Here is a 23,645-nt window from a genome sequence, read left to right as displayed (position 1 = left end):
CTGAGGCAGAAGAATTGCCTGAACCCGGGAGGCGGAGCTTGCAGTGAGCCAAGATCACGCCACTGCACTCCAGCCTGGGCGACAGAGAGAGACTCCATCTCAAAAAAAAAAAAAAAAAAAAAAAGTGTTAGCCACTGCGCCTGACCTGCTTTGCTTCTTTGTACTGTCGCTACTTGAGCATGCCTCTTGAATCGCTCTGGCCTAATTTTTCTATTTTTACCTTCATGGAGAGGGCACCATGACATATGCATTGCTTTGCACACAGCTTTTTTGCTCGCCTTGATGCACCCACATCATGGTTTCTTCATGCTCTGAAGTATCCCGCTGTGTGGGTCTCCACCTGCCCCTATCTCTGCCCCATAATTCCTCACTCGCCCGCCAGTTCTTTTATGTTTTTATGAAGGTGAGTTTTGCTTTGTGTCCCATTCAGACCATCTCTAGCGGCGGGTTCATCTCCATCACCCAAGCCACAAGACTCAAGCGGAAGGTAGTCGCCTTGCTTTTGAAACCCTCTGCAGCCTTGGCCTTGCCAGCCTGCTCTCGCCACTCTTCCTCCTACCTCTCTGTCAATTGCCCTAGTCCTGAGAGCTCCTCTCCTACCACCCCTTGTCCTTGACCCCCCTCCTCACTCCACACTTCCCAGACACTGAAAATCTGCTCCCTTCCCAAGGCTCCAATGGAACCAGGGCTGTCCTGCCACCTGTCTCCCACCAGGATTCACTCCAGGCTTGATCACCATCAGCCACTGCTGGCCTCCTGCACCTGAGGCCCTGCAGGTACCTCACCCCTAACACGCTCCTCCCCCTAACCCAGCTCCCCCTCCTTCCCACTCCAGACCTGCACCTCCTCCACCCAAAGACCCCAGGCTCATCCTCTCCTCATCCCCCACCGCCTCCTTTTTCCCACTTCCTCCTTCCCACTCCAGGCATGCACCTCCACCAAAAGGCCCCAGACTACTCCCAGTCCTCCCACTCCTCCCCCACCTCCTTCTCCTCCACACTGCAGGCACACACCTCCTCCACCCAAAAACCCTAGCCCCTCCCAACGCCCCGCCCCACCATCCCCAACCCTCCTCTTTGTTGTTCACTTCACTCTGTCATGCTGAGTCCTCCTTGGTCTGCCTCCATCCAGCAAGGGTCCCTGGCTCCCTGCTCTGGGCCTCCATTCATTTCTCTGTCCATCTTGAGTGGCCAGAGGGGTCTTGCCACAACCCCCCTCCAGCTTAGGCCTTCCAGTGGCCTGCAGGATGGAGTCCAAGCTCCTGAGGTTGGCCACACCCCTACTCACTCCCCGACCCGCACTCTGCCCTCCAGGAAGTCACCGGCTTTGTTCCTGATCATACACTCTCTCTCCCCCTTGCCTTTGCCACAGTCTCTCCTCTGCCTGAGAGGCCTCTGCCCTACCCCGGGTAACACCTGCTCACCTCCTAGAGTCAGCTTAGGTTATCACCCCCTCCAGGAAGGCTTCCTAGACCTGGGGCTAGGAAAAGAGCCTCCCGTAAGCTCTCCTCTGTCACTGATGTCCCTGCCATCTCCTCGGTGTAGACGGGAGACCATCGCAGGCAGGGATGGTCTGGGCTGGTCTGGGTTCCATGGCCCCAGTGTGGACATGGCCTTCAGCAATTGCTGGTGACTGCTGCTTCCAATGTAGCCTTTACACTGAGTCTCTATGACCTTGGGAACACTACTTCCAATCTCAACTTCCCCATTTTACAATGAGTTTATAAGGACCCTAAGTAGCCACAGGTGTCATTGGATGCAGTGCCTCAGATTCTGCCAGAAGCACTTCTTATTTTGGTGGGAGGGCGGGGGTGGGTAAGGGTTAAGCATTAACCCTTTAGGCCTCCTGCACTCAAGGCCCTGCAGGTAACTTACCCCCAACACAGCCTCCCTACCAGCTCCTTCTCCCCACTCCCAGCTTAAAAACAAAGACAATCACCACTCCTCCTCCTTCGTGGAAACTGGTTCTCAGTTTCTATAAAATGGAAGTAGTCACATCATCATATCTTCTGTACCCACTGCCCAGGGTTATAATAAGAACCATTAAAAATGTGGGGGCAGGCAGAGTGGCTCATGCCTATAATCCCAGCACTTTGGGAGGCCAAGGTAGGAGGATCACTTGAGGCCAGGAGTTCAAGACCAGCCTGGGCAACATAGCAAGGCCCCATCTTTACAAAAAATTTTAAAATTAGCTAGGCATGATGGCACACACCTGTAACCCCAGCTACTTTGGAGGCTGAGTCAGGAGGACCACTTGAGCCCGGAAGTTCGAGGTTGCAGTGAGCTATGATCATGCCACTGCACTCCAGCCTGGGTGACAGAGTGAAACTCCATCTTGGAAAACAAGATAGCACTCAGAAGGTGGTGGAGGAAAGGGAGATGCTGTTGCCAGGCACCCTGGGTGCCAGAGCCTGGGCTGGCACTCATCATGCCCCCTGTCACTCCACAGCAACCCCTCTTGAGGTGGGATGATTTTCCCATTCCACAGATGAGGATACTGAGGCTCAGGGAACAGCTGCCCTTCCACAGCCAAAGCAAAGGTGTCGGTGCAGCAAAGGCCACCAGCTCAGTGGCAGTGGGGCAGTTCAAACCCGAGAGCTGGGTCTTGGTGGGGAAAGGGCAGTGTCAGTGGGTAAGGAGAATGCAGTGGGCACTAGGGTCAGGCACAATGGCTTTGGAGTCAGTCCTTCTAGAGGAAGCTCAGCCCAGAGACAAGACAGGGAAGTGGCTGGTGCCTGACCCTCCCCCGCAGACTGGAAAGTGGGGAGGGGGCTGGAGAGGAGGGACTGGAGCAAGGGAGGCAGCAGGACCACAACAGGAATCTGGGCCATGCTGTCCTTCCTGTTCTCAAGGCTGGGCTGTGACGCAGAGCATGGCCCTGGGGGTTGGGGGGGTCCAGCTCCAGGCTGTGGGGAGCGGTCAGGGCCGCTCATCTGCAGGCAGTGTCCTCCCAGCTGCTCAAGGTCCCTGCTGTGTGGGTTGGGGAAGCCCAGGAGGGAAAACAGGTCCTTCAGGTTCCCACAGATGTAGAGGGAAGAGAGGATAGAGACTGAGGGGTAAGGGCCGAGATCCCTCTCCATACCCTGGGGGAGCCCTCTCTCTCAGAGAGCAGCCAGGCTGGATTGGGAGGGGGATAGGCACCTGTGGAGGCCTACAGGACTAGTCTCCGAGGAGTGGAGTCCAGCAGGGACCGTCTGAGACAGGGACGCAGCCTCACCAGAAGCCATGCTCTCCCTCCATCTCCTTCCTGGCTCCGGGCCCCGGCTTTCTTTGTCTGTCAAGGCAAGATGTTAGTAACAGAGCTCTGGACCAGGTGCGGTGGCTCATGCCTGTAATCCCAGCACTTTGGGAGACTGAGGTGGGCAGATTACCTGAGGTCAGGAGTTCAAGACTAGCCTGGCCAACATAGTGAAACCCCATCTGTACTAAAAAGACAAAAATTAGCTGGGCATGGTGGTGAATGTCTGTAGTCCCAGTTACTCGGGAGGCTGAGGCCAGAGAATGGCTTGAACTTGGGAGGTGGAGGTTGCAGTGAGCCAAGATTGTGCCACTGCACCGCAGCCTGGGTGATGGAGTAAGACTCCATCACAAAACAAAAATAAAAATAACATAGCTCTGCTCATGCTCCAAAAAAACTGAGTTGGAGAACAGGAGGGTCTTAGAAAAGATCACCCTCTGAATCAGAAGAGGGGGTGATCGGACCCATGGGGTAAGCTGAAAAGCTGGCAGCCCCTTCCCACGAGACTCACCCCATGAGCACGCACACAACCCAGTTATGGACAGGATCATATTCATTTGCCATATGCACTTTCCTTTCACAATAGAGCATGGCCATCTCTGTGTGTCAGTACAAAAAAATCTAGGTCATCCTTTGTGACCACAGCCTGTGATCCAGAGACTGAGCACGCCCTCATATAAGACCACAAGCTGTGCTGCAGTGAGCATCCCTGCACACATTTTCCTGGGTGTGTGTGCGTGTTTCCCTGGAAGCCAAGAAAACCCATTTGGATACTGCTGTAATTGTCCAGGGCAGACATGCTAAGATCTTGAACCGGGCTGGGCAAAGAAAGAAGGGGCCAAATTTCCTTTGCCAAAATATCATGTGCTTCTTTTGGTCAGTCCCCCGTCAGTAACGGGCTGCCATAAATTGAAGATTTAGAGCACAGCAAAGGAGGGGGCTGGGAGCTCTGGGGGCCGCAAGGAGGAAGAGGAAGGGGTCTGACCTGTTGATTAAAGCAGTGATTAGAATAGAATGGGTGTGGAAGAGAGCAGCAGCCTCCAAATTATACCTGCCTCGGCAGGGGCTTGACGCACCAACTCTGAGCCTCACAGCAATACCAGGTATCTCTGCATGAGGACTCTGAGGCTCAGAAAGGTAAAGGGGCCTGACTGAGCTCACACTGCATGTGAGTGGCCAAGCTGGCCTGCTGATCTGGGCCTGACTGCAAAGCCCTGTGTGTGTGTGGTCTCTAGACAGAGTCTCTGCATTAACAATGCTGTCTGAGGACACCAGATGGGCAGATCTGGAGGAGCCAAGACCCGGAACTCAACAGGGGCAAGTGCTGGGGAGATGGACCTGGCACTGGTGCAATTACAGGGAGCCCAGCCAGAAGGCTAGACAGTGGCAGGTGACAAGTGGTGTCTGGTGGGCCCCTGCTGCCAGGAGAGCCCTGCTCTAAAAGCCATGGCCTGCCATGCAGCAGGTGGGAGGCAGTGGCTGAGAAGGCGGGCCATATCCGCAGTCAGCATGAGGCCCAGGTGGGAGCTGGGGGCCAAGCTCTGCTTCCTGGAGGCGTGAGTCCCCACCCGTATGTACACAGCCTCCCACAGCTTCAGGAAGCCCACAGCCACCAGGGCTCAGCAAACTCAGGAGCAAACTGACTTCCCCACACCCATTTCCTCCCCTGTCCCTGCTCCTACCTGCTGTTCCTCCATCCAGATCTCTCTGGTTTCACATCAAGGTTGCAGTGAGCTATGATGGTGCCACTGCAAGATCCTTTTCTATTTTGAGCTGTTCAGATTTAAGAAACTCCCTTTATGAAACTTTATAAATAACAGTAGGGAATTTCTGCTTATAAAACAAATGTATATAAATATAGCCTATTAATTTTTCTGTATATATATGTACATGGGTAGGCATGAATTTTTCTCTCAATTGGGGATCGCACTGGTAGTTCCTTTTTGTAGCCTGCTTTTATCACTTCTCAGCATACTGTGAAGTGTCCATGTGTGGAGGCCTCATGGCGGGATTGCACGGCTCTTCAGAACACAGGCTCAAGTCCCTGTAGGCCTGGATTTCAGACCCTGGCTCTATCACTCATCAGTTTTGTAACTGAGCAAGTTACTCGCCTCTCTGAGCCTTGGTTTCTGCATTGGTAGAACAGGGATAATAGTACCTATCCACGCAGGTCTGATGAGAGGACTGAGGGAGGGCACATAAAAAGCTTAGAAGAAGGCCTGGGACACAGTGAATGCTTAATGAGCATCAGACATTAGGATTGCTGTTGTTCCTGACCTCATGGCTGACTCCAGCCCCCTAACCCCCACCTCATACCCCGCATCCTATAGATGGATCCCAGCCTCCACCCTGAGTGCTAACCTGGGTCTCCCAGGGTGACCTGGGGTCATCTGACTACTGAGTGGCATCCAGTGGGATTTCTGAGAGGTTCTTCCCTGCGTTCTCAGTGACGTAAGGAATGAGAGGAATTAGAAGAGGGGGAAGGAGGAGGGAAAAGGTAAAGAAATGGCTATGATTGAGCCAGACCCTGCAAACCTGGCCCTGGATCTTCTCAAGTCTCCATTGCCCATAGGCCTCCTCCCCTGTGTCCGCGCCCGGGATTTCCCCCTGAGTTGGTATCACAGGATGTGATGTGGCCCCGGGGAGAGAACATTAGTGTGGCTGCCCTCACATGGCCAGGATGGGTGAGGATCAAGTCATAACCACCCCTCCAGGGAGTTGCTAATACTTAGGGCCATAGCTTGGGGCTCCTGGTGCTCACTGGCCTTGGGGGGGCCCACTGACTTTCAAGTGTGGATGTGGATGTGGGACCAGGGTTGCTATAGGACAGTGGGCTCAGCTCTGGGCTCTGGGATCCACAGGAGATGAACAATTACCGGCGGGCCATGCAGAAGATGGCAGAGGACATTCTGTCTCTGCAGAGACAGGCCAGCATCCTGGAAGGAGAGAACCGCATACTGAGGAGTCGCCTGGCCCAGCAGGAGGAGGAAGAGGAGCAGGGCAAAGCCAGTGAGGCCCAGAACGTGGGTGAGGATGTGCAGGCCACCAAAGGCACCCAGGCTTCTGCCTGGGCCCAGGCTTCAGGTTGTGCAACAGGGTGGCGGGGTGCTTTTCCCAGATGTACATGCAGCTGGACTCTGGCAAATAGGAGCCCCTCGCCCACAGACACTCACACAGTCCCTGCCCAGCTGGGTCCCCTCAGGGATGGGAAACAGATAATCCAGTCCCGTCGCAAGCCCTGGGGCCGAGGGTATCTGCCTTTCTGCTACTGACCATGCTGATTTGAGCTGGGAGAGGCTTCCTCCCTGAGCCAGCTCCCCAACCCACCTAACAGTGTCCATGAAGCAGAAACTGCTGCTGAGTGAGCTGGATATGAAGAAACTGAGGGACAGGGTGCAGCATTTGCAGAATGAGCTGATTCGAGTGAGCTGGGGCTTGTGGGGGCAGGGGGAGGGAACTATGGTGGGGAGCATCTGGGTGAGAAGAGTCTGGGAGGAGAAGGGAGAACAGGCACAGAGGGAATGGAGGCAAAGAAGAAAGGGGACCAGCCCAGTGGAGGACTCAGCAGAGGCGCCGAGGTGGACTGTCAGGGCCAAGGTGGACTCCCAGGCACCCATTCTCTCCCCTTCTCTCCTCCCCCATCTCACAGAAGAATGATCGAGAGAAGGAGCTGCTCCTTCTGTATCAGGCCCAGCAGCCACAGGCTGCTCTGCTGAAGCAGTACCAGAGCAAGCTGCAGAAGATGAAGGCGCTGGAGGAGACCGTGCGGCACCAGGAGAAGGCAGGTGGCAGAGGGGCTGCCCCCGGGGCCCACTGATGATGGCAGAGTAGGGAGCCCCTGGGCCAGCCCAGCCTCTGCTCTGCTCTCCAGGTGATCGAGAAGATGGAGCGGGTGCTGGAGGACAGGCTACAGGACAGGAGCAAGCCCCCTCCTCCGAACAGGCAGCAGGGAAAGCCCTACACGGGTGGGTCCACACCCTGATGTGATCAGCTCCCCAGTTTCTGCCCCACACCTGGAGGCCCTGCCTTCCTGGAGCCTCTGAGCTTCAGGAGAACCTGTGAAGAGGTCCCCTGCACTCAGTTATGTCTGTGGGCCTGGGAGACCCAGGATTGCACTGCTCCCTTCCTCATTCAGGCGCCTCATCCAGAGATCCCCTGAGCTCCCTCCTTCCCTGGAAGCCCCTCAGAACACAATCAGGGTGCAGTGTGAGCCAGGCTAGAAAGAGGCTGGCCCTCCAGAGGAGAGCCCTGCAGACTAGCACAGCAGAGAGGGCCTTCCCCAGAAGAAGGGGCAACGCTTCCCAGCTCCTAACCCCGGGATCCGTAGAATTCTTTCCCCATATCTCCAAAGATTCTGCCTCTGCAAAGCAAACAAACAAAAATATTTTGATTAAATCAATGATTTGAGACCAGCCGTGATGGTTCATGCCTATAATCCCAGCACTTTGGGAGGCCAAGGTGGGCAGATCACTTGAGGTCAGGAGTTCGAGACCAGCCTGGCCAACATGGTGAAACCCCACCTCTACTAAAAATACAAAAATTAGCCAGGCATGGTGATGGGCACCTATAATCCCAGCTACTTGGGAAGCTGAGGCAGGAGAATCACTTGAGCCCGGGAGGCAGAGGTTGCAGCGAGCCAAGATTGTGCCACTGTACTCTAGCCTGGGTGACAGAGGGAGACTCTGTCTCAAAATAAATAAATAAATAAATGATTTGGAGGTTTTCTTCCCCATTGATATTAACAAAAAGCCACCTAAAACTGCCAATCAGCCTCTGATAAGCGGAAAGGACCAGGTAACACCATATCAGGCCAGCCCAAAGCAAGGGATTTCCCTGAGCCTTCCTGTGCAACCTCACCCAGGGCCCCTGTGTGCCAAGCCCTGTGCTTAGTCTTCACTGCTGAGGGTTTCAGGGGCAGGAGGGTGGTTTCTAGGGGCCTTTAGAAAGCAATGAAAGCTGGGCTGGCCTTTCAGGAAGCCTGAGTTTATCCAGGAGTCTGGATGAGACTGAGAAGGCAACCTAGGGAGGGAAAACAGCCAGATCAAAGGCCCAGGGAGTGAGAAGAATTCCAGGAATGGAGAAGGAAGAGAGAGAGGTGAGGAGCTGAAATACACCGAAGACAAATGAGTTAGAGAGAACGTTGGGGTCAGGTTTGAGAGAGCCTAGAAGGACAGCCTGTGTGCACCTGATCCCACTGGCAGTAGGGAACCATTGAAGGGTTGGGAGCAGAGGGGAGGAGTGAAGCAAAAGGCTGGGGCAGATCAGGACAGGGATATGGGAGGCAGGAGAGCCCATCTCACCAACATCTGTGGCCATGTCTCTAGACTTCCCTGTGTTCTCAGCCTCTGGCCTTCCCTTGGGTTCTACGGGAGAGAACCTGCCAGTTGAACTTTACTCGGTGCTGCTGGCAGAAAACATGAAGCTGCGGGTGGAGCTGGATAAGAACCGCCACCAACCAGCCCCCATCATTCTGCAGCAACAGGCCCTGCCGGTAAGAGGCCCTTGACCTGGCCCTGCCTGTGCCGGTCACTGGGTGCCTGGAAACCACCCATGGTACAACCCAAGTTGAAGATCAAGACCAAGAGTTAGGCTTCCCAGGGTCTCCAGTCTGCCTGGAGGCTCCTGGAATTAGCTCTCAGGCCTTGGTCTTTTTCTCCTGGGGAATGTGTGTACCCGAACACCTCACCTTTAACCTCATCTAGCATCCCAGGAGAAAGCAAGCCCCTTGTTGACCCTCGGCCCCTGAACCCTGATCCCTCTGTCACCTGGCTGGCCTCCACCTGGACCCTACACAGGCCTCTCAAAACTCCCTTCTGGAGCATTCCCTGGTCTTGGTGCAGCCTTGGAGAGCCCTTTTCCATCCCAGGTGGACCCCGGGGAGTTGGGAGCAGGAGGAGACTTGGCAGAGAGGCTGCGAGAGACGCATGGCCCAGGCCACTCAGAGTGCACAGAGACCCTGCCCGCACAGGTGGGTGGCCCCAGGGCCCAGAAATGCCCAGGCCCTGCTCCACCTCTGAGGCTGCTTCAGGGCACCCTTGCTTTACATAAACCCCAAAGCAGAACACTTGGAATCACAGAAGATTGGGCAGGGCGGGCGCACAGGAGAGTTTTCTCTCCGTCCCAGGACTCACCGGAGGTGAGTTCTGTTGAAAGCACACCTGACACGTGGACATCCAGGAAAAGTGTGAGTGATGAGGTCAACCGCTTCGCAGCTTCTTCACTTCACTCAAAGACTCCCAGTGCATTAATTATAGTGGGCTCCCTAATGCATTTTACATTAAAAAAAAAGTTGTGTCAAAACTTCATATTCCCAAAATCTGTGTGGGAAACAGCTGTGAAAAAAGCACATGCCAGACCCTGTTGTGAACTTCCAGAAGAGAGTTCGGCCCAGGTCTGACGCTCTGCCTCGAGAGCTCAGTCTGAGCTCAGGCCTGACTGGTTTCTTCCTCAATACTGTACGGTTTCCCGAGTTCACACTGCCACAGCCCCCAGCGTGGGCCAAATGTGAGTTTGTGCTTTGCCCACAGGATCTCCTCTCTGGTACTTCAGACAAGTTCAACCTCCTGGCCAAGCTGGAACGCGCTCAGAGCCGGATCCTGTCCCTGGAAAGCCAGGTAGGTGAGATGCAGGAGTTGATGAGGCTGGACCGGGCTCACCACACAGCCTGTAACCAGGGCTCAGCGTGTGAGCAGGGTCTAGGCTCAATCTATGACCAGGATCAAGGCTTAGTGTGCAGCTAGGGTCAGGGTTCAGTGTGCAACCAAGGTCAGGGCTCAGTATACAACCAGGGTCAGGGCTCAGTGTACAACCAGGGTCAGGGCTCAGTGTACAACCAGGGTCAGGGCTCAGTGTGCAACCAGGGTCAGGGCTCAGTGTACAACCAGGGTCAGGGTTCAGTGTACAACCAGGGTTAGGGTTCAGTCTGTGACCAGAGTCAGCGCTCAGTGTGTGACCAAGGTCAGGCTCTGTCTATGACCAGAATCAGGGATCAGTGTGGACTCAGGATCAGGGCTCAGTATATTGTTGAAATGTTCATCTGTGTCTTGGTCAGGCTGCCTGACTGTTTGGCCCACTCACCCTCCCCCTGTCACCCCTGAGGTCTCGGGAAGGTGTCAAGCCCACATGGCCCAGAGCTTTGCTTTCTGCCTGGACAGCAGGCTCAGGCCCTGGTTGTCCTGGCCATCAGGGATTAGCCCTGCTGCCTATGGTCCTCCAATTGTCCCCCTCTGTGTTTGCAGTTAGAGGACTCAGCTCGACGCTGGGGACGAGAGAAGCAGGATCTGGCCACGCGGCTGCAGGAGCAAGAAAAAGGTTTCAGGCACCCCTCGAACTCCATCATCGTAGAACAGCCCGTGAGTGACCCCCCTGGAATAGCTTCTGGGGGTTCAGGTGGTGGAGCAGGAAGCCACCTCACCCCCAAAGTCACTGGGCCCTGAGAAAAGCCATCGTGGGGCCAACTCCAAGGCTGGGAGTCAGGAGTCCTAGGCTCCCATTCCTGCTCCATTACCAACCGAAAGCTCGGTCTTAATTCCCCCACCTGTCTGAGGGGAACAGAAAACCCCTGCCAAGACTACTCCTTCCCCCACGGGGTGCTGTGAAACTCAAGGAGATGACGGTGGATGAGGGGCCATGCAGGCATCTCCGGGATGCCCTGACACTGAGTGTGCTTTAGGACTGGCTGCGCTCATGCCATGCAGGCATCTCCGGGATGCCCTGACACTGAGTGTGCTTTAGGACTGGCTGCGCTCATGGGCAGAGTAGCTTGTGGCCCCACACCCCTGACTCCATAGAGCGTAAGATTCTCAAATTCGCACACCCTTCTTAGATAGCCACAACGTAGGCTCCATTTTGCCAACTTCCCAAGAACAAACGGGCCCGCTCACAACTGCCCCTCAAGTTCAACCCCGGGACCGCCCAGCCCCGCAAAGCAAAGACCCTGACTTCTCCTGCTCCTGAGCCAGCTATGCTTTGTCCATGGCCAGAGGCTCAGCAGCGGCCTCTGGGAGAGGCCTGGAAAGGATGAGGGAACAGCCAAGGAACAAAGGCAACCTTTGCACACTCACCTGAGCCCTGGGGACTCCTGGAGAAATTAGGTGTCACTTGCTGTGGCAAAATGAGTTTAGAAATCTTTGAGAGGTCATGGCCCACTGGGTTCTGGATACTCTGAGGCCTGGTTTATCAGGCAATATGCCCTTGAGCAGGTCACCCCCTGGGAATGGGGGATACTCATGTGCCCCACTTTGCACACCGTAGAGTGCCCTCACCCACTCCACGGACCTCAAGCAGCCCTCAAATCTGGAGCCCCCGCTGCCCAGCTCAGACACTAAGCTCAACAAGCCCTCGAACCCCCAGAAGGAGACCGCTAACTCTCAGCAGACCTGAGCCCCAGCGCAGGCCTCCTTGCCTGTGTGCTGGGAAGGAGTCTCATCCCCGCCACCTGAAAACGACTTTATTAAATGTTGTAATTCTGTGAGCATTTGCCTCTTTCCTGGAGCAGGGCAGCCTGGGGGCCCTGCTTCCTCCTCCTAGACCCCACTCTGGGCCCAGGCCTGGGCCTTCTGCTGCAGCCTTACAGCCTCTCGCCTGCCCCAGGAGCCAGCATCTTTGGAAAGCCAAGGGCCACAGTGGACCCAGGAGGGTGGAGAGAAGAGGCCTTCCAAAGCAGAGGCCAGGGAGACGGGCCCTTTCCAGACCCCAAGAAGAAGCAAGGCCACCAGAGACCAGTTCTGTTGGGAGATATGAGGGAGGTTTGTCGTTTTCATCTGCCCCAAAACATCTATCGTGTCTGACGTTCCTTCTTTCAAGTTTGCTTTGTCTGTCTCTTGGAAAGGGAAAGACTTGAAGACTTGAAGCCTTCCTGTGGCAGTCATGTATCGTTGTGAAAAACTCCATTAAGCCACTAGGCTGAGCTGGCAAGGATGTGTCCAAATGTAGCCAGGGGCAGGAGAGCAGATTAAGCCAGGGGAAGGAGGCACCCACTGGGAGTCAGGAGACCCGGGTTCTGGGGGCAAGCATGCTGTGTGACTTCAAGGGACCCAAGCAACTTCTCTGGGCTTCAGTTTCCCCATCTATTCCATGCACAGCTTGACCTCTTTGGCTGTAAGACTCTTTCCAGCTATGACATTTCTGAGTCAAAGCTGACTCAGGACCAGAGAAGAAAAAGGACACAGAAAAGAGACACAAAGACAACAGGGAAGAGGATTGTGTGGTGGGGAAAGCAGAAGGGCTCCAAGAGTGGATCCAGATCCCGCAGCTTCGAGTAGGAGAGGCCAGGCTAGCTGGACCACTGGCCTCAGCGGGACTAGCTCCCGCACCTGCCTGCAGGACTTAGACTTGGATAGCCAAGGTCCAAGAGGAATCAGGTCAGGAGTTGTGAGACCCCAAGGATTAGGGGGCGGAAATCAAGACCAGTGTCATTCAGTCCAAATAACAAACCAGCGGCTCTGCTGCAGAATAGTCTCCCCACCTCCCGCCCTTGGACGAGGGGGCACAAGCCCCCAGAGCAAGAACATGAGGCCTGGAGCAAGCCCAGAGGAGGCCCAGGAAGGGTAGAGGAAGCAGGCTGGCCTCTCGTCCCCTGTCAGCCACCTCACACCAGCCCTTCAGTAGCAGGGGTTCTCACCCACAGGTCTTGGCCTTAGCCATGCCCAGGACTCTGGCTGGGCCTTGGCAGGACGTCCTCATGCCCCACAGGGAACTCCCACCCAGGGTTCACCCAAGCAGAGCCCTGTGCAAGCCTTACCCCTGCGGGACAGGTCCACTCAGAAAGGCAGTACTGGTCCACAGTACTTGGGGCCACCCCATTCTCTCCACAGAACTCCCCAGTTCTCCTTTGTCCCTCTGCCTGACGCTTCTGTAGCTCCTGGCACAGTGACAGTTGCCTCCCCTCCTCTGCCCCACTCTGCCTCACCCCTTGCCCCAGGGAGCCTGGAGTTGATTCTGCTGGCTCCTGAGCTGCCATGGGTGAGGGGGTCCCAGCAGAGGTGGCTTCAAGTGTGGCTGCCTGGGGTCTCCCGAGCATGCCCCAGATCCTGCTTTAACCCAGGGAGCATCTCCACGGGAGTGATGAACACCTAATGAGTCTGGTGGAATGCAAGACACCACATGGTTCAGCTGTTTATTGTCTCCATGGAGTGGGTGAAGAGGAGTGGCCCAGCTGAGCTGAGGAAGGTGACCACTGAGAACCCATTCTACCTGCTCAGCAGGCTGGGCAGAAAGGGGCAGGGCTGGGGACAGAGGACTGAAGCTGTAGAGCCCCCATGGACCCCACCCCCTGGGCCTTCCTCCCATGTGGCTGCAGGCCATCGTCTCCGATCACTCCTGGGTTGCTTCCTGGTTAAAGGGCCAGAAGGTGAAGGAGATGGGCTTTTCAGGCATCAGGATGAGGTTGAATGTGGTGCCCACATCGCTGAGATGTTGGATTTCAACTCTGAAGTTCTCCAGCATCTGAGAAAGGCAGATGGTAGGTTTAGGGGAGGGCAGTGGAGGATCTGTCTCCCTAGCGAGGCCCATTCACCCATAGGCAGTGCCTGGGGAGTGTGATTTGAGGAGTTCCAAGGAGTTAACCACCAGCTCCTGGTGTAACCCTGGACAGTGCCTGATAATGCACCCTTAGTGCTGCATTCCCTTGATTAGGCCTAGACCTTAACTCGTCTACAAACCTCTGCCCTATCCCATCCCATCACCACCATGGAGAATGGATGGCCAGGGCATCAGTGGGTGATGAGTGACTGAACCTGAAAGCGGGGGCAGCAGGGAATTGTGGGAGAGAGCGAAAGCAAGTAACTGGAGGTAGACGTGCCCCAGCCCTGACCTCCTTGAGCTCTGGACAGAGATGGGAGGAGGAAGGTTGGTGCCCTCATTAGGGCCAGGGCCAGCCCAGGGTGCCTAGATGTCCCCAGCTTGACTCACATTGATGAGGAAGATGGTCATCTCTAGCTCGGCGATCCGCCGTCCCAGACACTGCCGCACACCCCAGCCAAAGCCCAAGTTCCGGAAGTAGGTAATGTTCTTGTCTTTGCTCAGCCATCGGGTTGGGTCAAAATTTTCCGGGTCGAAGAAGAAAGTGGGCTCTCGGCCCAGAGCATAGATGGCCACCTGCACCAGTGTCTGGGGCAAGGTGATCAGAGGCCTGAGTAAGCCCCACCTCCCCACAGCCCTGAGCAAAAAACCCCCTTCCCCAGTCCCCTGCCCTCTCACCACCACTCCTACTCCCCAGCATAGCTGCCTGGCTCTCCAGCGCAGTACATTCTGCCCACTGTGCAGCCTTGAACAAGGCCCCGGCCCTCCGTGATCCTTACCCACGAAACGGGGATGGCTGAAGACACAAGGCTAGGGTAATTGTCCCACCCTTTCCTCAGACCCAGGCAAACCATGAAGTCTCCCTCCTAACCATGGGTTCCAATAACATCCTAGAGGTCACCACCCACCATGCCCACCACCTCTGCCCTTCACTCAGACTTGGACTGCTGCCATCAAGGGCCCCACCAGGGCCCCAGCACCACCCTCTGTCTATAATTCCAGCCTGTCCCAGCCCTCTCTGACTGGCAGAGCCTGCAGCCTGCTGGCTGCACCTACCTTGGCAGGAATCATGTAACCTCGAAGAACCAAGTCATTTACGAGATATCTCTGCAGGGTCACGGAGATGGGGTGAAGTCTGCGGGAGGAGGGCACTCAGAAGCTAATGGACCCAAAGGCTAGACACAGCCCCCAGAGCCCCACACCCTGAGATGTGTGGCATCTCAGCCCCAGCTGCAGCAGCCTGGGAGGATCTGGGGGTGGGGCTCTGGCTCTATTTCTTTCTCCTCCAGACTTTTCACTCCTTGCTTCCAACCTCCTCCACCAGCCCATCCTCGTAACCCTTTCCCCCTAGCCAGGGATTGGAGTTGGGGCGGCATGGGTGGATGTGGGCTTGCCTCAGTGTCTCCTTGATGCTGGCTTTGAGGAGGGGGACCAGCTGCAGCATCGTGGCCATGTCTCCCTGGGCCTGGCGCCGCGCAGCCAAGACCTCTGCCCGCAGCATATCCTGCACCTTCAGGTTGCGTGCCATCTCATACAAGTGCCACTGCAGGGTCATGGACGTCTGGTGGGGAGTAGGGCATACAGAAGACCAGGAGGGCCTGTCACTCCAGGGCCCCTTGAGGTCCTTGACCCCATGCTAAATTTTCATTTCCAAGAACCTCTTTCTCCCCCAACCCCCATCCCTGTCTCCAAGAAAATCCTCTGCAAAAGCAAAACACATTCCATTGTCTAAAAGGCAAATGTCCAAGAAGCCTTTCTTGCTGGCCAGGCAGGAATGTTCAGGGCAGCATTTGTCCCGGCCCTCGTCCCTCATGTCACCATGAGCCCCAGCAAGTAGAGTGTCAACTACACAGCCAATGCCTTCTTCCAAAGAATTCCAGAGGCCCTTAGACACCAAATCCTTCTGTAATGATTGCACTACAGACTGACTGCCATTCCTTTTGAAATGCCTTGTTAAACAACCACCCCTCTTTCCAATAGAACTTCCTAAAACCTTAGCATTCACCTATAGCAGCATGGCTTCAAGTAAGTCTCAAAGAGGCTGAAACCGGACCAGCCAGATGTTTCCTATCAGTGTTGCAATTAGTGTGTGCTGTGTGTTGAAATTAATTAGCTAATCTCAACATAAGCCACAGGCTGTGACCACTAGCCCTTCACCAGACATCTGGATGACCCTCGTCAAACCCCACAGTCCCAGATCCTCAGTGATGACAAACCAGGCCCATTTGGGACTCCAGCCTGGAGCAGCCCTCCCTGCTGGGGACTAGGACATGGGTTGCTGACACATTATCTTACCAAGGATCATATTTTTGTCTGACAGACTTAGACACCCTCCCCGCTTCTCCTGGCAGGGGCAACAAGGACAAGCTGTGAGGTAACATTTCTTAAGCACATATTATATGGCAGGCAAGGTCCTAAGCTGTTTACATATGTTACCCCGTTTAATACTCACAAACAACACTCTAAGGTATGTTACCATCATCCCCTTTTTCAGATGAGGAAACTGAAACAATACACAGCTCCTTCTCAGCTTAAAATCCTTGACTGGTTCCCAGTTGAAACGCAGAGGCTCAGGTCTGAGCCACAGGGCCCCTCAACACCTGCCTGCTGCTCCCCCATCCCCTAATCAGCACCTCTCTCTCCAACATCCACCTAATGCTCCAGCTACATGGAGTGGCACACAGCCCCTGAAGCCCAGAAGTCTTCCCCATGCTAGATTCTCTTCCTGGAATTCCCTTCCCCACCTAAGAAGCACAGATGTGCTCCCTCTGCAAGACTCTAATCCAATGTGTGTATTCATCTCAGTACTGCCAAGGCCTGCCATAGGGAGGTACTTGGGATTTAATAAGTTAGTTAACTATGTTACTAGCTGTGTGACCTTGACCAAGTTATTTAACCTCTCTGTGCTCCAGTTTCCGCATCTGAAAAAGGGGGATGATGGTAACATACCTTAGAGTGTTGTCTGTGAGTATTAAACAAGGTAACATATGTAAACAGCTTAGGACCCTGCCTGCCATATAGTTTGTGCTTAATAAATGTTACCTCACAGTAATTGTTTCTTTGGTGCCGGTGAGTGATTTTTGAAGATCTCTTCTACATAATAGACAATGAACTATGTTTAAGGTATGCTCAAAGGCCCCGTCTGCAGCCTGTCTCAGGAACTGAAACTCCTTCATCAGAGTGTAACACAGATATAATACCTAGGAACGAAAGTGATTCACCCCAGGGGCTTGACACGTGCCTCTCCCTAGTCCTGAAATGCTATTCCTTCTCTCTTCTCCTGGCAACAGCCTGCAAGACACGCCCGTTGAATTTTAGCTCCTCTGTGGAGCCTTCTCTGTGTCCTTCACGGCCACGTTAGCCAATCCCTGCCTCTCAGCTTTGTCAGTGGCAGGTGCTTGCCTCCGTCACTGCAGTATGCTATTCTTCCATTCACATTGCTGCCTCCTTGTTATAGGCTGAGCTGTATACCCCATCCCAAAATTCATCTGCTGAAGACCTAACCCTCAGAACTTCAGAATGTGACTATATTTGGAGATAGAACCTTTAAAGATTTTAAAGTAAAATGAAGTCCTTGAGGAGGATCCTAATCCAGTTCTGTTTAGTGTCCTCATGAGGAGAGACAATTCTGACACAGACACAGAGGGAAGCCCATGCGAGACAGAGGAAGAAGACGGCCATCTACAAGCCAAGGAGAGAGGCCTTAGAATGCACCAAGCCTGCCAACACCTTGGCCTTGAACTTCCAGCCTCCAGAACTGTGAGAAAATGAATGGCTGTTGTTTCAATCCCCCAGTCACTGGGATTTTGTTACGGCGACCCTAGCAAACCAGTACACCCCTCCCCTCTGAGCCATGCGAGGACATCTGAGGTCTACTGTATTCTTTTTGAGATGGAGTCTTGCACTATCGCCTGGGCTGGAGTGCAGTGACACGATCTCAGCTCACCACAATTTCTGCCTCCTGGGTTCAAGCGATTCTCCTGCCTCAGCCTTCCGAGTAGCTGGGATTACAGGTGCCCACCACCAGGCGCAGCTAATTTTTTGTATTTTTAGTAGAGATGGGGTTTCACTATGTTGGCCAGGCTGGTCTCGAACTTCTGACCTCATGATCCGCCCAACTCGGCCTCCCAAAGTGCTGGGATTACAGGCGTGAGCCACTGCACCTGGCCAGGACTGATCATTCTTAATATCCGGAAAAAGAAGTTTCTAGGGTGCCATGCTGCTATGGAAAGAGCACAGGGGATGCCTCTGGGCGTTGGGGGTACCGTAGGGTACTGAGGGCTGGGCCGGGAAGGAGGAAGGATGACAAAAAGACCCTGGACAGCAGAGCCCACAGCAAATGCCCCGGCCTCCCAATGTTTCCGGGCTCCTGCCTGCTTCCCCGGATTTGAGCAAGTGTGTTCTCCACCAGGAGCTGGGGACATTGTCCTCCATCAGCAGGGTTCTGACAGAGCTAGCCTCCAGAGGGGACCTCCTCCTATGGAGACTCCACGTGGAGCCTGGACCTCGCCACCATGCCCGGCCACTCCTCTCTCACAGGCAAAGAAAAATGGCTGATCAGTCTCAAATCATACCCAGGGTGACTTGACTGTGACCTCACCACCCTCGGAGATTAGCACTTTGGAAATGGAGGCAAGGAGGAAGACATATCCTACATGAGTAGGAACACCTTGAACAACAGGGTTTCAGACAACGAGGAGCCTGGTGGGGAAGGGGCACGTGGGCACAGAGGGGAACAAGGTGCTGTCCCTACAGCCACCTTACCGTGTCCACCCCTCCTGCCAGCATCTCTGTGACATTGGCCTTGATGTCCTCGAAGGACATCTTGCTGTCTCCCAGGAGTCTGTAGAGGATGCCACGGTAATCATGGTGAACATTTCCTTTCTGTCTCAATTCCCAGTGGAAGTTCTCGGTGTACATGTCAGCTGTGGGGCAGGAGGAAAGAAAAAAGAGTGAGGTTCCCTGCAGGCGGCCGAGAAGGCGGGCAGTCTGTGGTGAAAGGCGGCACCAAGGGCCTGGCAATTCCAGAGCCCTGTGCTTCTTAGGCTGCCATTTACTGAGCACTTACTCTGTGTACTAAGCCCTTCATATCTGTTTTTTCATCGAATTCTTGGGGTATGTGACATCATTCCCATTTTACAGATAACAGAGGTGCAGAGAGATAGTCACTTGCCCAAGGTCACGTGGGTGTAAGGGGCAGAGGTGGGATTTGACTCTGCCATACCCTGACCAGCCTTCTCCACCCAACCTTCCCCATCACTCCCACCCAAGTCCCTGTCATCTAGCACAGCAGTGGCTCAGACACTAGCCCTTCACCCAAAGGAGCATGAGCTCCTTTGAAGAAGATCACAGACATCTTTGCTCCTCTTTTTCCAGAAAAAATCTAATAATCCCCAACAGTCAGCCTTCCATCCGCCATTCCCGGGGTCCCAGGGTCTTCCTGACACCCGTGCCTGCCCACCACAGTGTGGGTTTCCTACAGGTCAAGTCAGCGCCCATTGAGATAGCTTGAGACCAAGGAGCCGGCTGAGGCCTGGGACTCCAAGGAGGAGAGCACAGCCAGAGGAGCCCTCACCTTTGCTGAAAATCACGTCCCATGCGGCCACATGGTCCTTCCAGGTCTTGGTCCTGAACAGACGGAATAGGTCTGGGGGAAGGTTGAGCATGGGGACGCTGGTGTGGAACATCTGGTAGATGGCATCAATGAACCGCTGGGCCTCGGGGTTCACTACTTCCTCCAGCATCCCCTGGCGCTCCCCAAAAATGACGTTAGTGATGGCTGCAGGGAGAGGCAGAGGCTGAGGAGCCATTTCCAACGGGGCCATCTGAGAGCCACAACTCCCAGGGACTCCTCCACCCTCACCTCTCTCAGCACAAAGGATCTCTTGCCCCTACCCTCAGCCTCCTTCAGTAAATAAATTGAGGCCTGAGTCCTAATGGGCTAAGATGCAAGGCTGAGAAAGCTGACCTCTGGCAGCCACACAGGTCCTGCAGAGGGGCATGTGGAGGACCTGAAAGGTGGGAAGCAGGGTCTCCGGCAGAGCTGAGAGAGGGCCCAGCCCAGAGTGCAACTGCTCTGCCCACACTTCCACCAAGAGAGATTCCCCATCTGTAATTGGCTAAATTGGCTAAATACTTCCTGAAACTGAGGGTCATAAATCCCTGGATAATTAACCATCCAGGACCTAGTCTTGCTGGACCTAAGAAGTTACAACAGCCTCAAGTTTTCCCCACCTATCAGGTGAGGAATTTGAATACTGATTTCATACAAAGCTCTGGGTACCCCAAATCTTTTGCTATGACCACACGATCTTCATCAAGCCACAGGGTCTTTTTATGTGCAGTTCCCTCTGCCTATACTGCCTGACTTCCTTACCCCATGTAGGTAATTCCTACAGATTCTTCAATGCCTACCTCAGATTAACCACTGAACTCTCCTCTACCCTACCAGACTCCAAAGGTCTACAGCCCAGGAGGTGGAGACTTGCAGAATGAAGGTCCAAGCCAAGCTCTGGCTTTGGAGGATGGTGGCAATAGGGACCTGTATTTTGGGGACCCCTGCTCCTACAGCACAAATGCCAGATGAGAGAGAATGCCAGATGAGAGAACCCCAGAGCAAGGGGTCTCACTCTGTTGCCCAGGGTGGTCTTAAATTGCCTCTGAGTAGTAGGCAGTGGAGGATATGATCAGTGGCTCATCCCAGAAGCCTGTCTCGATGCCTCTGCAGGGTCTGTGCTGAACCTCAAGGTAAGAGAGTAAACACTGAGTTCTCCCACCCCCATGCCCAGTGCCAGCCAGGTGCAAGCCCCTTACACTCAAAGGCAAAGCGGAACAGGTCATCGCTGATGTCCCCTGAGAAATTTCCGGAGCCTGCTTTCTTGATTCGCCTGTGCAGGACACTGACGAAGTCCCGAGACACTGCATCCAACAGGGGCAAAAAGTTCTTGGTGGTCTCTGGAGCCATCACCTCCTGGTTCAGGGCCACCCGGTCTTTCTTCCAGGCTGCTGACTTCCTGAGAAAACATGGGCCCACATGCCCTCATGGTCACAGACCCCAGGCCAGGTGAACACAGAGGGGGCTGACTCAGTTTTCCCAGGAAGTTGAGTCACAGCTCACAGCATCCAGCACTCCCACCAGGGCCTCTACCCTCACCTCTCCCAGCACCCTCTGCCTCTCACCTCCTCCCTCCTCTGCCTGGCTGAGAGAAGAGAAAGGAAAAAAGAGAGTGAAGGGGAACAAAACTCCAACTCCCCTGCACTCCCTCTGCTGAGAACCAGGAACTGTTATTCTTAGAACCCTTTGCATAACTTTCAGTCTCTCCAGTCTTTGCCTCAGCTGCAGGCATGCCTTCCATGCCACCCCCACTTCCTCCTGGCCAATGCTCACCTATGACACTCCAGGGCCCCTCTATATAACATTTTCTGACTCTTGCACAAACAAAAGTGACCAGCCTCTCCTCCTCTGCACCCCCAACACATCCCATTACTCACTTCTGCCGGGGGACTTCAGGTGCCCAGAACTGGGTTGGTCATAATAAACCTTAATTCATGACACACTTTTGAAATTCATCAATCCATGCAAAGTCCTCTTCATGACTTAGGGGTGGTTTGTTGATAAGAATGTTATCATAAACTTACTACCCACCACAGAAGCTAGGAACTTGACAGTAACTTACACTTGCCCTCCTGGTTCTTCCACACCCTTCATTCCCTTCTAAGGAGACCACCCACCAGAATCCCTTGCTGTCGTTTGTGTCTAATTTTATCTGTTCTCCATTTATTCCCAAAAGGTACTATTACAAAATATATACTTGTGTTTAACTTCTTTTAAAACACTGTCGGTCTGGCGCGGTGGCTCACGCCTGTAATCCCAGCACTTTGGGAGGCTGAGGCAGGTGGATCACCTGAGGTCAGGAGTTCGAGACCAGCCTGGCAAACATGGTGAAACCCCGTCTCTACTGAAAATACAAAAATTAGCTGGGCATGGTGGTGGGTGTCTATGATTCCAGCTACTCAGGAGGCTGAGGCAAGAGAATCACTTGAACCGGGGAGACGGAGGTTGGAGTGAGCCAAGATCGCACCATTGCACTCCAGCCTGGGTGACAGAGCAAGACTCCACATCAAAAAGAAAAGAAAAGAAAAGAAAAGAAAAGAAAAGAAAAGAAAAGAAAAGAAAAGAAAAGAAAAGCTGTCATGCTTTGTCAGACTTGCTTTTTTCGCTTAGTTGTACTGTTCTAAATACCATCTGTATTGCTGTGGGAGACTGGGTCCCTTCATTTTGACTGGTGTGTACCACAATTCACTCACTTACAATCCTATTGGGCATTTCAGTAGCTTTCTGGTTTTTAATATCATGAACAGTACTACGGCAAACATTCTACTACACATTCCCCAAAGCAGGGATACTCTTTGGAGTATATCCCTGAAATCAAACTGCTATGTCACAGGTATGCAAATATTCCATTTCAGGAGAAAATGTCCAACTATTTTCCAAAGTAGTGGCTCCAGTCTACACTCCCACCAGCAATAGATGAGAGCCCAAGTTGCTCTGTAGCCTCACTCACACTTGATATGGTTACATTTTACCTTTTCTTTTTTTTTTTTTGAGACAGGATCTGGCTCTGTCACCCAGCCTGGAGTGCAGTGGTGCAATCTCTCCTCATAGCAACCTCTGCTTCCTGGGCTCAAGTAGTTCTCTGACCTCCGCCTCCCAAGTAGCTGGGAACACAGGCATGTGCCACCACATCGGCTAATTTTTTATTTTTTATTTTTTGTAGAGACAGGGTCTCACTGTGTTGCCTAGGGTGGTCTTGAACTCCTGAGCTCAAGAAATCTGTCCGCTTTGGCCTCCCAAAGTTCTGGGATTACAGGCATGAGCCACTGCGCCCTGCCCTGCATTTTCCATTTTTGATGGTGTGAGTGTGGTGGCTCATGCCTATAATCCTAGCACTTTGGGAGGCTGAAGCGGGAGGATTGCTTGAGCCCAGAAGTTCGAGACCAGCCCGGGCAACATGGCAAAATCCCATCTGTACTAAAAATGTAAAAATTGACTGGGTGTGGTCACGCACCTGTAATCCCAGCTACTCGGGAGGCTGAGGTGGGAGGATCACCTGTGCCAGGGAGGCAGAGGCTGCAGTGAGCCATGATCAAACCACTGCACTCCAGCCTGGGTGACACAATGAGACCCCATCTCAAAAAAAAAAAAAAAAAAATTATGAACAATTCGGTAGAAAACGGTATCCACTACACTTAAATACACCGATCTGTCCCTATGTAGGACAAATGTCTCACTGCCCCTTTAGCCTGTATGGGACTCACGGTGGCAGGTCCCTGCTTTATTTGTCACTGTATCTCCAGTTCCTGGCACAAGTCCTGACTCATCGAGGATGCTCAGTAAGGTGGGACTCAGTGAGCAAACCAATAGTGAGAACTTTGCCACATCTTTAATTATTCATTAGGATCTTCAGCATGACCATTTCCCTGAAGGCTGGCAGAGCAATTCATCATTATCATCATCATCACCATCATTTGTTTTAGGGAGGTAGGAAAATGACAGGAATTCACCTAGAGGCCCTGCTAGGAGGCACAGGGCAAGCCTGGCCTCAGCCTCTCACCCCCAGCCTCTGCTCTCTCCACAGCTTCCCACCACCTCCCTCCAGTCCCCGGGAGATGGCCCAGGACTCACTTCAACAGGACTCCTATGGGTCTCTGGTAATATTGGTGATAGGCGACCCAGGGCGGGATGAGGAATCGTTCTGGGTTGGGGCCCTCGGACTTAAAGAGAAGGGCCACATCTTCAGGGTCGATGACATAAACCGACTCCACGTTGCCGAGCTTCTCCCTGGAGGGGTGGAGGAGAGGTGCTGATGGAAGGATCCAAGGAGAGC

General features: G+C 53.8%; 2 protein-coding genes across 3 annotated transcripts in view; one reads left to right on the top strand and one right to left on the bottom strand.

Moving 5' to 3' along the window:
• LOC105490947 (coiled-coil domain containing 33) overlaps nt 1-11,710 on the top strand; it is a 101,183-nt gene extending 89,473 nt beyond the window's left edge. For both annotated transcript variants that reach the window (XM_071101009.1, XM_011756959.2), the window contains exons 12-20: nt 6,099-6,264; nt 6,572-6,660; nt 6,887-7,018; nt 7,109-7,202; nt 8,562-8,728; nt 9,104-9,205; nt 9,765-9,851; nt 10,476-10,589; nt 11,491-11,710. In XM_071101009.1, the coding sequence (XP_070957110.1) occupies nt 6,099-6,264; nt 6,572-6,660; nt 6,887-7,018; nt 7,109-7,202; nt 8,562-8,728; nt 9,104-9,205; nt 9,765-9,851; nt 10,476-10,589; nt 11,491-11,619 (1,080 nt within the window). In that variant the 3' untranslated portion in view covers nt 11,620-11,710. The remainder of the gene's footprint in view (nt 1-6,098; nt 6,265-6,571; nt 6,661-6,886; nt 7,019-7,108; nt 7,203-8,561; nt 8,729-9,103; nt 9,206-9,764; nt 9,852-10,475; nt 10,590-11,490) is intronic.
• A 1,617-nt stretch (nt 11,711-13,327) lies between these two features.
• The window catches only part of CYP11A1 (cytochrome P450 family 11 subfamily A member 1), a 30,374-nt gene continuing 20,056 nt past the window's right edge, over nt 13,328-23,645 (bottom strand). The window contains exons 2-9 of the mRNA XM_011756963.2: nt 23,444-23,599; nt 20,572-20,771; nt 19,334-19,537; nt 18,523-18,683; nt 15,153-15,319; nt 14,815-14,893; nt 14,149-14,346; nt 13,328-13,683 (exon numbers count right to left, since the gene is read on the bottom strand). Of these exons, the coding sequence (XP_011755265.1) occupies nt 13,552-13,683; nt 14,149-14,346; nt 14,815-14,893; nt 15,153-15,319; nt 18,523-18,683; nt 19,334-19,537; nt 20,572-20,771; nt 23,444-23,599 (1,297 nt within the window). The 3' untranslated portion in view covers nt 13,328-13,551. The remainder of the gene's footprint in view (nt 13,684-14,148; nt 14,347-14,814; nt 14,894-15,152; nt 15,320-18,522; nt 18,684-19,333; nt 19,538-20,571; nt 20,772-23,443; nt 23,600-23,645) is intronic.

This window comes from Macaca nemestrina, chromosome 7 (genome assembly GCF_043159975.1).
Source record: "Macaca nemestrina isolate mMacNem1 chromosome 7, mMacNem.hap1, whole genome shotgun sequence".
Taxonomy (NCBI): Eukaryota; Metazoa; Chordata; class Mammalia; order Primates; family Cercopithecidae; genus Macaca; species Macaca nemestrina.
The sequence above is the reverse complement of the archived record's forward strand: the minus strand, read 5'-3'. Positions and strand labels throughout refer to the sequence as shown.